Source organism: Lepisma saccharinum, chromosome 19 (assembly GCF_977018435.1).
Source record: "Lepisma saccharinum chromosome 19, izLepSacc3.1, whole genome shotgun sequence".
Classification (NCBI taxonomy): Eukaryota; Metazoa; Arthropoda; class Insecta; order Zygentoma; family Lepismatidae; genus Lepisma; species Lepisma saccharinum.
Window position 1 is genome coordinate 47771588 of NC_139247.1, and position 14435 is coordinate 47786022.

General features: G+C 38.1%; 1 protein-coding gene across 1 annotated transcript; it reads left to right on the plus strand.

The window, feature by feature from the left end:
• Positions 1 to 536: 536 nt before the first annotated feature.
• Positions 537 to 11002, plus strand: Osi2 (DUF1676 domain-containing protein Osi2). Its single transcript, XM_083141317.1, has 3 exons — positions 537 to 1786; positions 8385 to 8866; positions 10024 to 11002. Exons 1-2 carry the CDS (start codon positions 1243 to 1245, stop codon positions 8852 to 8854), a joined length of 1014 nt encoding a protein of 337 aa, XP_082997443.1. The 5' UTR covers positions 537 to 1242; the 3' UTR covers positions 8855 to 8866; positions 10024 to 11002.
• Positions 11003 to 14435: the final 3433 nt, after the last annotated feature.

A 14435-nucleotide genomic window follows, 5' to 3' on the forward strand; every position in this document is an offset into this window, starting at 1 on the left:
ATCGTCGCGATTAGGCAAACGTGGTAGAAATGCAATGCTAAAATAAACAAAATCAATAAACCAGTTATATTTCCTGGAAATTGAGTATTAGGTTCAGCCACTGGCCAGAAAAATAGGACACCAAGATCCTGAAATACTTACTCGCTTCCCAGGAAAGGTGTGTTGCCTAACTCTACGGCGATAAGTAGATCTGAATAGCAAATTTTCTATGGCAACTTCTACTACCGCCATAGAATTAGATATTTTAAAGTTGAACTTTTATTATCTGTGTCGTAGTGTCGTGCTGTGTGAAAATACAGATGGCAGTGGCAACCCTTGGTGATCCATAGAGGTTCAGAGAGGAAATCCGTGCTTTGGAGAAAGGTGTAAGCCTACTGGGTACTCCCCAGAGTCAACGACCACAGCAGACGCATGATGCATCGCGCATCGAACCGCGAGGCCTTTCTTTACGATGGAAATCCGGCTGAAATCCGGGTCATGAAGGAAGGAAAAGCCTTCGCAGAGACTGTTGGTGATGTTTGTGCGCGTGGGGGAGACTGATAAAACAAGAGGAAAGGCCTATTTCGCCCCTGGTGAAGTAAGACCACTTTCTTTCGTCGTGCAACCATCGAAAGTTGTGTTGGTCTTGGGCTTTTTGTCCGAACATTCACACGCGCAACATTACGGTGCCGTTATTACTAATCTAGCCACACCCCCCTGCACATCCTTGAAGACTGCTCGTTAAATACACGTTGGAAGGAAGCCGAGTCCAATATCCCCTGTGAAGTTGCACGAAGCTGGTCGGGATCCCGGTGAAATGTGGTGATCCTTTCCTTAAAAAAGAGGGATCGTTGCAGTGCGACAGTGGGACCGTGAGCAGTGTAGCTACCTAGAATTCCTTACGGCATTTAGTGTTCCGCTTGCTTACGACAAGAGTCACGTAACCAAGAGTGCCTTCATAATCATCCCACCTTGACCGTTGCTCGACTAACGGTAGCTGTTCTTTTCCCTCTACTCTCGCGTTCCTGTACAAGCGACATCTATTTTTTCTTTTTGCCGGCGTGTTTTCTCCTAAGCTAGCTTTCCCTAAAGGCAAGCACTGAGAGTCCTCCTGCTGTTGAGGGCTTGTAAGGAGGACAGTAGGCTAGAAGAACTCGAGTAGAAGTCGAGGGAAAAAGGAAAGCAGGAGAGAGAAAAAACGAAGCGGGAAAAAACAAGCGACAATCGGAATCTTGCAACGCACTACTGCATTGGTAATTCAAGATGGTGGACAGACGTGTGTTGGCAACAGTGGGCGTCGCGCTGCTATTTTTGGCGGGCAACACTGGTACTCAGGGACAGAGAGTCAATAATTTGTCATTTCCGGACAGAAACCAGACGGTTAGAGGCGGCAAATTTCTCGATTTCCTCAGCTTAGGTCACGAGAACGATGTATACTTGTCGAGAGCGGGCGAGGAATGCCTCAGAAGCGATCTGTACGCGTGTTTTAAGTACAAGGCTCTATCCTCACTGGACGATTTCTTCGGCCAAAAGTCGTACGTCCTGAACGACAACACAAGGATGATAAGGATGCCGTACAAGCAGGAGCGATATTATGAGTTCTCATCGGCTCCAAGGTCAGAAGATTCAGAGTGGGATCAGTTCGTCAAGTTCCTCCTGCGAAAAGTGGAAAAATTCGTGAAGTCAACAGCGTTTGTGGTCACCCTCCCGGACGAGATAACTGCCAGTGGACGTTACGCGCCGAGATTCATCGACGAGATAGCCACGGAGCTGGACATAATTGAAGACAAAAACGAAAGCGTGTTCTGTAAGTACCAATATTTCTTTATGATCTTTCCTTTTTTTGCTCAGGTTCTGACTTGTCTCAGCTTCGCCTCTTTACAGACCTATTCCTCTTCCGCTCAAAACCAGTCTTTGAACCTCACCTACTTATCGCTGCACCTCCTTCATTCCAGTTCTTTCGATGACCTCGATTCGCTGAACGCCCAACTATGTGGCCAATTCGCTTATTGCATTAGCGTCCAATCACAGTAGATCTTGCAGCAAAAAATTCCGTTACTTAATTCCTGGGAAATGTTACGGTAAAGCAAACATCCCTGTCTCTGTACCATCAAATATTGTCATGCTGTGATGATAAATGAGCTTCGGTAGTACCTCTGTACATGAGTACCGGTGGGGGCTCATCCCTATATCAGCAGCCACCATCTAAAGGTGACAAAGTGAGGTAGAAATCCTGAAGATGAATTTCTCAGTATATTACAACTTATTATACAAAAAGTTAATTACTACTATAGCTGCACTATTTAAATTAGATAGTTGTCTATTTCTGGGGGCTTCAGCCCCCAAGCCCCCTCCATGGCTGCCTGCCTTTCTGTCGATTATACGCATCCCCTTTCTCTCCAGTGCCGATAAAGTGGTTCACTTCTCGAATAGCATTACAAAAGTAGGCACACTTCACATTGATTCGGATCTCTCTTTAAACTGTAGGTTCAGTCCCGATTAGCCTATCTGCGCGAAAGTGGACTTAAAAGAACAATTCAAACAACAAAAGTAATGGAATGTATGATACTTAATAGTCGAATTGAATCTTCTACACATGTTGTGCGTTGGCCATGATTGCAATTTAATAGGCATATTAGCAGTGTGCGAATTAATAAGGGGGATGTCAAGGATTTCCCCCTTCACATAATATATTATCCCCGGCAAAATAAAATTATTTTCATCCCTGCTGGGGATATTTTTGTCCCCCTAAAAGAAAATGAAAAGCATGCAGCATATCGTTACTTGACTATGTAAGAAACATTACTGAAAATTCATTCGTTTCCAGTCATAAAAAAAATTCCCTGCCTAAAAGAATGACACAGTGCTGAAACTGACCAACCTCACCGTGCCAACAGCAGGCTGCTTTCCACTTAAGTTTTTATGGCATATAGCTGACACATGTATTAAAATGTTCACAAGAAATTTGTACGTAAGTTAGATGGATACTAAGTTTGAAATCGTCAATAGAAATTTGGTCAGTGTTGCTAGTTCGATGCCTATTTTTTTTTGTTGTTTGAGTTTCGACTTTCTTGGAATTTAAATATATTGTGTTTCAGAATCACGTGTAAATGTTATCATAGGATCAATGACCTAAGTTACATACCAATGTTTTAAGTACTTATAACTGCAAGACATTAGTTTATAACCTGTCCCAGCTAACTGTAGAGCAGGCCCGCGCATATCGGTAGAGGAGTAGGAGGAAAATTGATTGGTGAAAGCGTAGCGTTGCCAACCGTACGGCTTGCTCTTGCAGTTTTATCCCTAATATTTCCCTAAGAAATTCTTAAACCAGACCTGGAGACAAAAATACGGTACGTTTGGAATGTGCATTCGGCATATCGTTTTCAAAAGTTTGCAACACTGCATAGCGAAGGAGAAAATCGGGTAACTCCCGTCGCCCATTACGCAATCCCGTTTCTCTCACTGTTCATTGGTGGAGCCGTCTCGCGTCACTACTTGCGCAGAGACTTGTTCTCGTTCGCCTGGTCTACAGTTAGCTGGTACGGGGTTTAGTTTACTGACTGATTTTCATACCCAAGAAAACATACCTCCCGAAAAGAAATCACAAGAACGCCACTGAGTGCACATCCCCCCACAAAAAAGCGAAAAGCTTGAAATTTGTAACATGCATGAACACCAGGAAGGGGAGCCACGCCCCCATGGGAAATCAATCTAAAAAAATGGTGTTATGGTCATTTTGGCTCTAAATTTACTCTTAGTACATATCCTAAATACGAACTTACCCCCCACCCCTCTCTGGAGGGAAAATTCTGGATAAACAGCATTCAGATTGTGTCTTATGAGGACTGCCATCTGGCAAATTTTCATCGAAACATTCCGTTGTGTTTTCACTTGCACCTGTGTTTATTATTCATGACTGAAAGGGGCTCGTTCTTGTGACACAATTCGAAAGAATGGGCTGTTCATGTCTTGCGTGTTTGTTGCAGGGAACCACGTCGTACGTGTTAAGGGCTATTGATATGCTAACTTGCAGAAGCAATACGTGAACCAGAGCCTTTGCATGTCGCACTCAATATGACGAATAATGCTAATGAATACTGATTACGGTGTTTCACCTACTGCAATGAGTACCTTAGTGTGTTGAATTTGCTACTTCGTTTCACCTGCCACATGCTCTCAAATACTAGAGTGATCTTCCTTCCATGCCGTTTCTGTGGTGGTTACAGGGCCGGCCCTAAGTGGGTGCGGGGCCGGGGTCATAAAATATACGCGGGGCCTATGACCAAAAATTTTCGCAGGTCTGAAAAAATAAGAGATTTTCCTTTATTCTGAAGAGGATAGAATTCTAGTGTAGGACAGGTGTCCTTATACTAGGGTCTTCATAATGTAAAGATTACAAATATTCAGAGGCATGGTGGTCTCGTCGGCCCCCGTGGCGGAGTGGTTAGCACATCGCGCTACGACGCCCGGGGTCCCGGTTTCGAATCCCGGCCTGGGCATGGATATTTGTGAGTGTCCATTCGTCAATTTCATCATATCATCACTCATCCCCATATTGGCTTTGGCTAACCAAAAGTGGCACAAGAAGCGAAGTAAAATAAACCAAGTTAAGCAATCAATTGAATCCCGGTTAGGACATGGATGTTTGTTTGTCGGGGAATACTACCGCATAGGGGTATTCCCTTTTTAAAAAAAAAGTCGGTAAGGCGTCTGACTGTTACGCGGAAGACCCGGGTTCAATTCCTGGATGTATTTTTTCGGCCTTGTCCCCTCATAAAGCGGCTCTGGGGTTCACCCAGCCTCAAATCAATAGTCACCTGGGGCAACCTTTGGGCGTAAAGGCGGCCCACATCCCCTTAATGAGCCTTCATGGCACGGTGCTATATGCTCTGGGAACTTTGCCTTGTACCTATAAACAATTAATTTATATATTTTGTAGTATTGCCTTAGAGCAATAAGCAGGACGTGTTGAAGGTTAAAAGGCAGAATTATGTGAAGCTGATAAAAGATTCTAAGTTACGTTTCCTTTCAGTGCCATTGCTGCGACATTCATTACATTAAATTACGAAACTGTATATGTTAAATATCGAAAGTGGCAATTTTTAATCATATCAATAACATTATCATAATTCCCCTTTGTTCACTTTTCTTTGAATTTTGAGGGTTCTTCATGATTGCATTATATAAATAAACAAATAGTGCATATTGATTATTTTTGACTGAAATATTTGAAGACGTCTTTTATGTAGTACTTTGTTTACAGTATTGTTTCATTAGTTTTGAATATTGTTAAGTGTACAAAAAATCCATGAAGTTTCGAAATATCAGATTAGTTGCATAGTTTGAAGCACCAGCATCCCATAACTCGTAATAAACTGTGCACAATTATTTTTATCAGACTCCTGCATCGCGGGCAAGTGCAAAAATTGTCCCTGTCTAAGGTCAGCTTTGAGTGGTTAATACTGTGACAATCCATAGCGTACACAAGCTGGCACTCATGGTATGGGAGATTATTCTTTATAAAACACTAAATAACAACCAATCTAATTTCTAAGAAATTAAGCCCTTATATTTCTTTTATAACACACTCCATACTTATCTGTTTAATATGTAATTAGTGTGCTAAACCTCACGTTTCACAACAAAATATATCACATTTTCACAACATTAATGTATATTCCTTACTTTATGTCTAAAACAATTTATTTATTTGGTCGTCAGCAGTTTCATATTTTACACTTTTTTCAATTTTCATTGCTTGATTTGATTTAATTCTTGTTATTTAGCGTCGCTTTCCTTACACTTCTGGCTAATCGTGACGATGAGGATATAATGAAATTGATGACTCACAATCAATACCCATGCCCAGGTCAGGATTCGAACAGTGAACCTCTGTCGTCGTAACTCGCTGTGCTAACCACTCCGCCACCTAGATCGGCAATGTCGCTAAAACATTACAAACAAACTAATAATCATTGATTGTTTTGGTGTTTTAAGTACACTTTATGCACAGTAAGGCTAATCGGGACTGGAGTGGGATCCGAACCACTATGTGACTCCACCGGGTATCGAACCCGAGACCCCTTGATTACAAGGCGACAACGCTACCACTGCACGATCGGGGAGGCCCTAAAATATTAATCATATACTACTTAGTTATAAAGATTAGAAATAGCATAAACAATTCTATATTCGTCCAACTGGTTGAGGACACATCAACTTTTAGACTTTTTAGGTGGCTATACCAAAGTTTCATTTTCCAAAACTTTCTAGTAGCATGTAGGCTGTTGATGACAACTTTCATAAGGTTTTGTGAGAAAGTAGGATTAAGTTAAGGGAACTAGTGCACACGTAGCTTTCCTTACAGAGTAGTGAAACAGGATGTTGTTTATGAGAGAGGAGTCAGCATATTAAACGCCTGCCTAACACATGCACGCGAGAAACATTCTGGACCACTTTGAGAAGGAAAATTGGTGAAATCTGCATAAAATGCAAAAATTATGGCTGCGTTTAAGAGCATAACACTACAGTGAATATGAGGAAACGGAATGCGTGGAATTAGCACATTAAATATTCTGTTACTTTTTTTATGGATACTCGTTGAAACCGTGGCAAGCAGCATTGACCTTATACAGAAAAGAAGTATTGCTTTGAGATAATTTTTTCAAGTTTGTTTTCTAAATCTTTTCTCCCGTTCTGAGATAATTAATCTCTTCACTTCAAAGCATGATTTTTTCCACCTTAACTCTAAATATTATAAATTGTGTTCTTATTGCCCAAACTGATGGTGCCAATGGTAAGACATCTCAATTATTAATTATTTTCGGATTTTTGTCAATTTTGATAACTTAAAGTATTTCGGTGCTTTAATATTAGAGCAGAAGGTGGTAATGTGGAACCCTGCTGGTAATATGGAACCTCTCAATATCTGAAGAACACGCAGCTGCACTCTGGTGATAAAAGTTGTAACTTGTATATTGGTTGTCTATCAAGTGCGAAAATAGCCTTTAACAGTATCTTGCTTTCATTGTAACTTCACACAAAAATTGTACAGATGCCGTAATTGTGTCTTGTATTATAAATTATACATGTCAGACCTATCCATTGTTGTATATCCTTTCGAGAACTAACACATAATTCCCATAAATGTAAAGTTATACAATCATTGTCAGAATTTAGGGACCATGTGATTATGACAGCTAAACATAATGTGCAAAAATTCAAAGTGGTAATTACAATAGTTGATTGTGTAATTGATAATAATGGATTGAATATGTGTTATGTCATGTTTGGAATAAGTAATACCCATTTGAATGTAGATAATTTTAGCGCTTGTGTGAGATGGTGGTCACCATTGTTACTTCAGACATATCTGTTTTAATATTAATACAACTATCTTTAATATTCCCAACAATAATTATATCTTAAAATCTTTGACATGTGAGAAAAGAACTCACGCAACAAGTATAATTCTACAAACATCAATATTTTGTAACCCCGCCCACACCCACACACATTTCTCCCCAAAATTGTACAATTTTCTACAAGCTGAAATCTCTTCATTAAATCATATTTTAGACAACCACATATTGCTTTTCAAAAAAAATCCCCAAAATAATTAATAAGTAATAAAGCAGATCTCAGATACAAAAATTCAGCTTCTGTAATTTTCACAAAACCCCAAAACTACTAGTTTGCATGGTACTCTAGGGGAGACCAAGCGTTATTTGAATTCGTTATTGATAACGATTAGCTACGTAAATGGATAAGCTTGATAACTTCGTTTCAGGAGAAGTTGTCACAAAAATGGATGACATATGACCTAGAATGTTCTCTCTTTGTGTTCATCAGTGACAGTTTTTGCCTGGTAACCAAGTCCCGGATTCGATTTCCGGTGTCGACTTATTTAAGTGCCTAATGTTTCTAGTCCCGATTAGTGTAATTGTGCTGGACTTTGTGTTATTATTTTACTATCTGGAAAAGGATCGCTCGAACATTTTTGTCAGTTGTAATACAATGCTATCAATACTTATAATAACACTTAGTCATCACATTTTTGAGGGGTGTATGTGTTCCCATACCCATTCCGCTTAAATCCGCCAAATTAAACTACTATTAGTTGATCATAATGTTCAGGATGAAGTTCTCAACCAAGGTTGTTGAAGGTCCAGGAATTGTAAAAAAATTCAATTCCCATCCAGGAGAGAAAATCAGCAAGTGTAAATGGGTTCTAGAGCGCAAAGAAACTTTTAGTATGTTTAAAGGAGTTCAATTTTGTCCAGGAACCTTTTTTCCGGATTAATTTAAATACGGTCCAGGAACCTTTTTTCAATGTTCCTTGACCTTTAACAACCCTGTTCACAATAAAAGTTTACTTAATCAATCTATTTCTTCTACTCCAGCACGAACGAAGCTGAAGAAACTCTTCATCCCACTCCTGATCATTCTGAAGTTGTTCAAGCTGAAGTTGCTGCTCTTCCTGCCTTTGATCCTAGGTTTAGCATCCTTCAAGAAAGTCCTGGGCTTTATGGCGTTGCTCATCCCAGGCCTAATAGGATTCTTCAAGCTTTGCAAACCAGATCTTCACCATAACTACGGCAGCTTCGGACACAGCAACTACTATCAACCTCATCAGGGATCGTCTTCATCTTCCTACTACCATGGACCATACTCAAGAGATGCTCAACCGGAAGATGATAAAGTAGCTCCACCACCGTCCTCACCTCAGTACGCTTGGCAGTATAAGCATGATAGCCAATCAGCGCCTTCATCAGGATCAAAAGTTGCCTTTAGGGATCCTGAACAGTCTAGTAGCAGTAGCAACAGTTGGGATCCCCATCAACTAGCATACAGGGGGTACCAGAACCAATAGGAATTCAATAAGGTAAATACCTATGTGTGTGTGTATATATACTGTATATATTATATATGTATGTATGCATATATATTAATGTTCTCTTTGCCAACTATTTTCCTAGCCAAGGACATTACTATGTGATTTTCACTTCATGAGAAGTTGTAATGTTTTTGACGAGGTTTTCATTTCCCATCAAGTTTAAAATCTAACAAACAATAAAAAATAGTTGTACACAGGGGCGCCAACATCATATAAAAATGGGGGGAGGGCAAGATTGACGACAAATTGTGTATAATGTATACACTTCTTGAGTAATTCGGCGTCTAAGGTACCAAAACAATTAAGATTACCAGCATTACTAAGTTCAATCGACTTGACTTCAGTATAACACTGGTTACAACAGGGGCCTGCTTTCGTTCTTAGATATACAAAATATACGGCTCTTGGAAATATGTTGACAGGCATATGCGATTAATATTAAAGGAAAGTAAAATTTAAATTATTATAATTACATACCAAGTTAAAAAGTGTGAATCCACCTAAGGTCTGACAGAAGTAAATTCATTTTGTTTTCTTAAATCTTAAAATTATATGTCTTCGTAGTATTATGTTCGTTAGAGTTAAATTCGTATAATCAGGGTTTTTTCCAAAATTTTCATTTTGATATGCAAATTCAGTTTCAATATTGTCACAAATTTTGGAAGTGATCCAGTCTGCCTCCCTTAGCCCCCTCCACAACAAACAAGATATAAGATAAATAATTTTTCTCCTATCTTCACTGGGCCTCGAAAGAATAAGGAGGCGTATTTGGAAACGTGAATAAATTACTATATGAAATAAGAATGCATTTCCTTTGGATATTCGCTAATAAAAACGTAAGGGCAATATTTGTCCATGTCTTACAGCTCCCAAACATCTGAAGTTTATTTTACGTATCTTTTACGTTAAGCAAGTTTAGTCAACACTGGAATATACATCAGTTGTTTTTAAGTACAGTACAATTATTACTTTATCACCATTAGTTTCAGCATGATGAAGTGTGATTTTGATAAATTTTATTCGACTACTTACCTAGAAATGGAATTTCATGCTACTTAATAAATTATATTGATTCTTGTTGTTGTTCAAGCATTTGAGAATAAATAAAAGTGTCAGTTCTAATGCCTCGTATTTCTTTATTGCAGGATAAATTATTTTTCCATGAACAATTTAAATAAGCGAGATTGAAATAATCAGCTTAGATATGACTGAACACTTTTGGTTCGAACCAAATTATGCAAGATGACGTCTATTCTGCAATTTTCTGTTATCCTGAGGAAAATCTGACATTATATCGCTGCTGATATATGGAGATACCAACAGAGAAATAAAAATAAAGTTAAAATAATTAGCGAGTAGACATTTTATTTACGAAATAAGGACGAACTGTGTTCCGAAAAAGCCAATATAGTGTTTTGCTGTATTTTTATACAGCGGTGTGATTCTAATTAGTGAAAATGTGTTTGTTTACAACAAATAGGATTACTTCCTTCCCTAACATTCAAGCTTTAACCCTTTAATAATAAGTAGTGTATCACGATATGTAATAACAAACAAGTACATGCCAGTGTAGAATGCAGAATCATTGAAATGTTCAGCTCCTCACAACATGTGGTATTAGAGTATACAAATGTATTGCTAAGCAATTTATTACATACTTAATTGTTTGGAATTTCCATGATTGAAAATAACGCTCTTTACCTGATACTGAAACTAATGCTTTTAGTCAACGTTTGTTTTCATACTCAGTTTAATTAAATACTATTTTTGTTTATAATTTCAAACACATTTAAATTCCTTTTCGATAGCTATTGATGCTTCCTGCGTACAATGCAAATATATGTTTTCAATGTTAACTTCAGTTTAGTGTTTTATTGAAGTTTATCTTAACTTCTATCTTTTGCAAAGAAACCTAGTCAGTGTGTCAGCTATTCTAAAACATAGAAAATAAAGATTGCTTAATCCATTGTTACTTTGAAAATATTGTAACGTTTAAAATTACGGTTAATCTGAATGAAAACTGTATAGACTAGAGTATTCTTCTATTGCTGTCAAAGATAATTTTGTGTTCTAAAAATTAATGAAAGTTGTATTTATTTTTTTCATATATGTGTGTATTCATGTCTCGAATGTATGTGACAATAAAGCGCTTTTTTTAAATAAATGTTGAAAAATTATTTTCATATTCAAAAGTTAACGCGCGCTTGTGTGTAAATAATAAAAATTTTGACGTGTTGTAACGAAGTTTCCCCATGGAAATAAATAGATGCTTACTTCTTCTCCCTCCTTACGTATATTTAATCGTTTTTTCTCCTTCGTGTGTCTTCTTTCTAGCTTTCAATATTTCTCTGTTAATTGATCTTGTTTTTCCTATTCCTTCTCTCTGTTTATCTATCCCTAACTTTCTTATTTTCTTTCCTTATTTCTCTCACTATCGCTCTATCTACCTGTCTTGTCAGTTGCGTAACCAGGATTTTCGAAAGGGGGTTAACGTATTATTCTTTTAGTAGTCAACCCCCATTCGAGACGAGACCGAGAGTTGTTCAAGTCTCGTCTTGGTACCATCCCTACTTACAGATTCGACACACACGGGAGTTGCACTACATATAAATTTAAGCGGAAAATGCAGGCTCGACCAGGATTCGAGCCTTGGTCTCTGGCATACCGTGTCATTGCAACGGCCTTAAATATCTACCATCCCTATTGTCTTGCTTTTTATTTTTTCTTCCCTTCTCTCATTCCATCGTTCTTTCATCTGTTTTTATTTTACCCTTATGATATTTCTTCTGAGGGAAATGAAACATGCTGTCGATTTGGCAACATTTTCTGTGCCCACCAGTCCATAAAATTGTATCTTTCTGGCTCAAAAGATAAGGTGAGGTAAAGTTCCTTGTGCACAGTGCCATGAAGGCACATTTAGGGGATGTTGGGGGTAGGTCCCCACGCATTCTCGATCTTGGCTCACAAGACACGAACAAGTTTTCTAAATTATCATTTAATCCGGGGGTTCCCAAGCTTTTTTTTGTTTCACGCGCCCGTGTTTCAAGATTTTTCCGCATTGCCCAAGTCAGAATGTAGGCCTATCTAACACTTGGGACTCTCAGTTGGTGTGGTTAGGTCGGTTAGGTTGCTTGCCTTAAGTTAAAAAATAAACACATGTTTCAAATTGAGAAACATTTTACATGTTAAAAGTACTAAAACTATGTGCAGACTAACAAGTGAGCATCATTTTAGTGAAAATATTGGAACAGGCGGCACGGTGCACACTTTGGGAGCCACTATCCTTAAGCCAAAGGTTTCACGACTTGTTTTTAATACTTGAAACGTGACCTGTATGGGGAAGATGAAATTTCATTGTTCGTTGCTTACTTTTTAAAGTACGAAGTGTGCTAAGTCCATGATGTTCTTGACTTCAGGAAATGCAAACGTGTAACAGCTAACAATAGCATGTGCCGTTAACTTATGTGTACAGAGAAAATTGCATCGCATGGAAAATCACGCAATAACTGTTCATTATGTCTAGATGGGTTTTTTAAGGATACTTTGATTGATTGATTGATTTGCTTTATTTTACTTCGCTTTTTTGTGCCACGTTTGTCTAATATCCGAATATGGAGATGAGCGATGACGTGATGAAGTTGATGAATTTACACTCGCAAACATCCATGGCCAGGCCAGGATTCGAACCCGGGGCCCCTGGCGTCGTAGCGCGATGTGCTAACCACTCCGCCACGGGGGCTGGCTTAAGGATGCTAATTAGCAGACTGAAGACAGTGGCGTTGAAAGCAAAACTAACCCATTACGTAATTAGGGACTCGTTCAAATTTTAATTAATTCGAGTTTAATCAAAAAATATTCGAGCTAGGAAAACTGAGTTTTAGTCACAAGTTAGTTTGAATGCACATAAAATGAATAGGAGTAAATGTTTTTTTTTTACTTCGCGTTTTGTGCCTCTTGGCTAATTTGCGAAGATGGGAATGAGTGATGAAATTGATGAATGGACATTCACAAACAACCAAGCCCGACCGGGATTCGAACCCGGGACCCTTGGCGTTGCAGCGCGATGTGCTAACCACTTTTTTTTTTTTTTTTTTTAACAAAATTTTATTTTATCAGCATATATACAAAATATGTCTGTTTTCTTACATAAATTCTGTTAAAGTATTGTATAGAATTTTTAACATAGTAAGTATTATAGTAAGAGTCCCATTTTGGCTATCTGATACAATATTTTTGGCGTAAACATGCATTTGTACCTGTAATATAAATATACATTTCTTCATATATTTAATACCTGTTTACACTTTCACACCACAAGTACATAATTATTGTTTTCTAAACAACACTGAGGTAGTTTCCAAAATACTCATACATTTTTGGATATTGTAACATTTTCCATCTAGTTCTTTTTAAATACTGTGTGAACAAAATGCTATTGCTCTCATACTTTTTACAAAATACATAATATATTGTATTAGCTATTAACCAAATTACTGCATTGTTTTTCTTTTCTGGAAAATATTTGAAATCTGGTCTTGTACACATCGACGGTTGAAAGTATTTGGGTGATGTTCGACATATTTGTCCTAGATATGTCGTTAGGCATTTCCAAATTTCCTGTACTCCATTACATGTTACTATTCTATGCTCAATGGTGTCTATCTCTCCACATATGTTGCATTTATCAGTTGTTAGTCTATTGATATTATGTAAGCGTTCATTAGTTGGTATAATATCATGTATTACATTGTACCAAACACTATACACTGATGTATCCAGAAATTTCTTATTTAAATTTTTCCAAATATTTTGCCATCTGTTATTGGGAAAATGTTTTTCAATGCGGTGAGTTGGTATCTGCAACTGTTTGTGAAACAGTGTATACAAGTATTGAGAGAGTTTTACATCTTCACCTTTTGGCGGAAGCACCACATAACTGAATTCTTGCATCAAACTTCGGAGATATAACGGTCCTTTTTTCAATCTCCGTAGATCTGGCGGATTTTGGGGTGGAAATTCCTCCGTCCATAACTGTATCCATAATGATGTAATGGAATCTTCGATGCCATAGAGCGTATAGGATCTTGCCAGGAATAGGGATTTGCATTTGATCTCAATATTTGTGAGGTCCAATCCTCCTTTTAGTTTCATTTGCCATAGATTGGATAGTGGTATTCGAAAAAAATGGCCATACCACATAAACCAACCAATTGCTGAATTCATTATTCTGAGGTATTTTTGATTGATTGGGATCACTTGGGCCGTATAGTTTAATTTACTAAACATATATGTTTGCAAAAACCACACTCGTTGTATCATGTTCAACTGTCTGCTTCGCATTTTATAACATTGTATGCGAATGTCTCTCGCTATCTTTTGCCAATTGGATTCTAACATTTGTTCCTCGTCCCTGTGAAAAATTATTCCTAATATTTTAATTTCCTGTACATATGGGATCCCTATATCTGGATATTTTTGATCCCATGTGCCAAAGGGTAGCGCCTTTGATTTTTCCATATTTATTTTGGCCCCACTAGCACGGCAGTATATATGTATC

Coding starts and splice junctions, on each gene's coding strand:
- Osi2 (XM_083141317.1), top strand. CDS start 1,243: ATGGTGGACAGACGTGTGTTGGCAACAGTGGGCGTCGCGCTGCTATTT. Junction 1,787..8,384: donor CAAAAACGAAAGCGTGTTCT/GTAAGTACCAAT, acceptor CTTCTACTCCAG/CACGAACGAAGCTGAAGAAA.